The 1,472-nt window shown below is 40.4% G+C and overlaps 1 protein-coding gene across 1 annotated transcript; it reads left to right on the forward strand.

Annotated features, from left to right (window-relative positions):
• Positions 1-738: 738 nt before the first annotated feature.
• LOC107578916 (mitogen-activated protein kinase kinase kinase 12-like) lies at positions 739-1,180 on the forward strand (the record flags this gene model as incomplete). The annotated part of the gene is made up of 2 exons (XM_016264819.1): positions 739-929; positions 1,022-1,180. Coding segments are annotated over exons 1-2 (314 nt in total), but the record flags the coding sequence as incomplete, so codon positions are not given.
• Positions 1,181-1,472: the final 292 nt, after the last annotated feature.

A 1,472-nucleotide genomic window follows, 5' to 3' on the forward strand; every position in this document is an offset into this window, starting at 1 on the left:
ACATGGCAATATTTAACTCCAGGGGCATGCATGCATTCATTCATTCATTCATTTACTTATTTATTTCCATTGTAATGGCATTTTAATCAACCTTATTAAATGTGTCATCTTTATGTCAAATTCTTAAATTTATATCATGAAGCACTGCTGTGTTTTGCTCGGAGACGATCAGCGGCTCAGCTGTGACTTTGTTTAGAACTATGTTTGTAAAGGAAATGGAGCAAAAGTGCACAATATTGTGCCGAAAAAGTCACTTAATATTGTCGTTTATTGAACTGTTGTATAAAATCAATATCACATTTGCAATTGTGTGGATATTCAGAGAAAACAGCACTCTTGCTCATATGATTATCATTAACTATATCTTATGTTATAATAATAATTTGGTGGCATTATTATTAATTTTGGTGGCATTTTTGCCAACAAGCCCCAGCAATTTCCAACTCTGCTTCTGAGAATCCAAATTCAGTTTAAAAGGCTGCAATAAAACAACAGCAGCTCATGCTAACCTCTTTCACTTTGTGAACTTTGTATGTATATTTATATATTGTATTTGATTTATGACATTTGATTTTTTTGACGTGTAGTTGTTCCAGTATTCTCTGCTCTTCATATCCATATCATATCAAACAATCCAGTGTCAGGCTGTGGCAACATTTTTGACTTGATATTGACACTGAATGTCAGTGAGTGTCACACAGTGTGTGTGTGTGTGTGTGTGTGTGTGTGTGTTTCAGGGGCGTGTGCACGCAGGCTCCGTGTTACTGCCTCATCATGGAGTACTGCGCGCAGGGCCAGCTCTACGAGGTGCTGAGGGCCGGCAGGAAGATCACGCCGTCCCTGCTGGTGGACTGGGCCATGGGCATCGCAGGCGGCATGAACTACCTCCACCTGCACAAGATCATCCACAGAGATCTCAAATCACCCAAGTATGATGAGCTTTGTACCAATCCACACAACTGTGTCTGGAAGCGTGAGCAAACTGAAAGTGTGCCTTACACACGTATCTTCTCTCTGTCAGTATGCTGATCACACATGACGACCTGGTGAAGATCTCAGACTTCGGCACGTCTAAGGAGCTCAGAGACAAGAGCACCAAGATGTCGTTTGCAGGCACTGTGGCCTGGATGGCGCCCGAGGTGATTCGGAACGAGCCCGTGTCTGAGAAAGTGGACATCTGGTACGATCATTTGTAATCATTGGGTCTGGGAGGAGTATTTAATGCAGTTTCATATAAAGGTTCATAGGGTGCATATTCATACTCCAGTGTACTAATATGCACCTTTTAGGAGTAGATAAGGTACATAGTCTTCCTTTTGAGGGTGCTGCACCAATGACGAGCTGTTTTACACTGAAAAAACAAACAAACAAAACATATATATATTTCATCAACTGAAATATTGTTAATATACCAAATTACAAAAAATTTACACTTTATTTTAAGGTGTCCTTGTTACACGTGTTACATGTAC

Source organism: Sinocyclocheilus grahami, unplaced genomic scaffold (assembly GCF_001515645.1).
Source record: "Sinocyclocheilus grahami isolate Dianchi unplaced genomic scaffold, SAMN03320097.WGS_v1.1 scaffold12748.1, whole genome shotgun sequence".
In the NCBI taxonomy this organism is placed as follows: domain Eukaryota; kingdom Metazoa; phylum Chordata; class Actinopteri; order Cypriniformes; family Cyprinidae; genus Sinocyclocheilus; species Sinocyclocheilus grahami.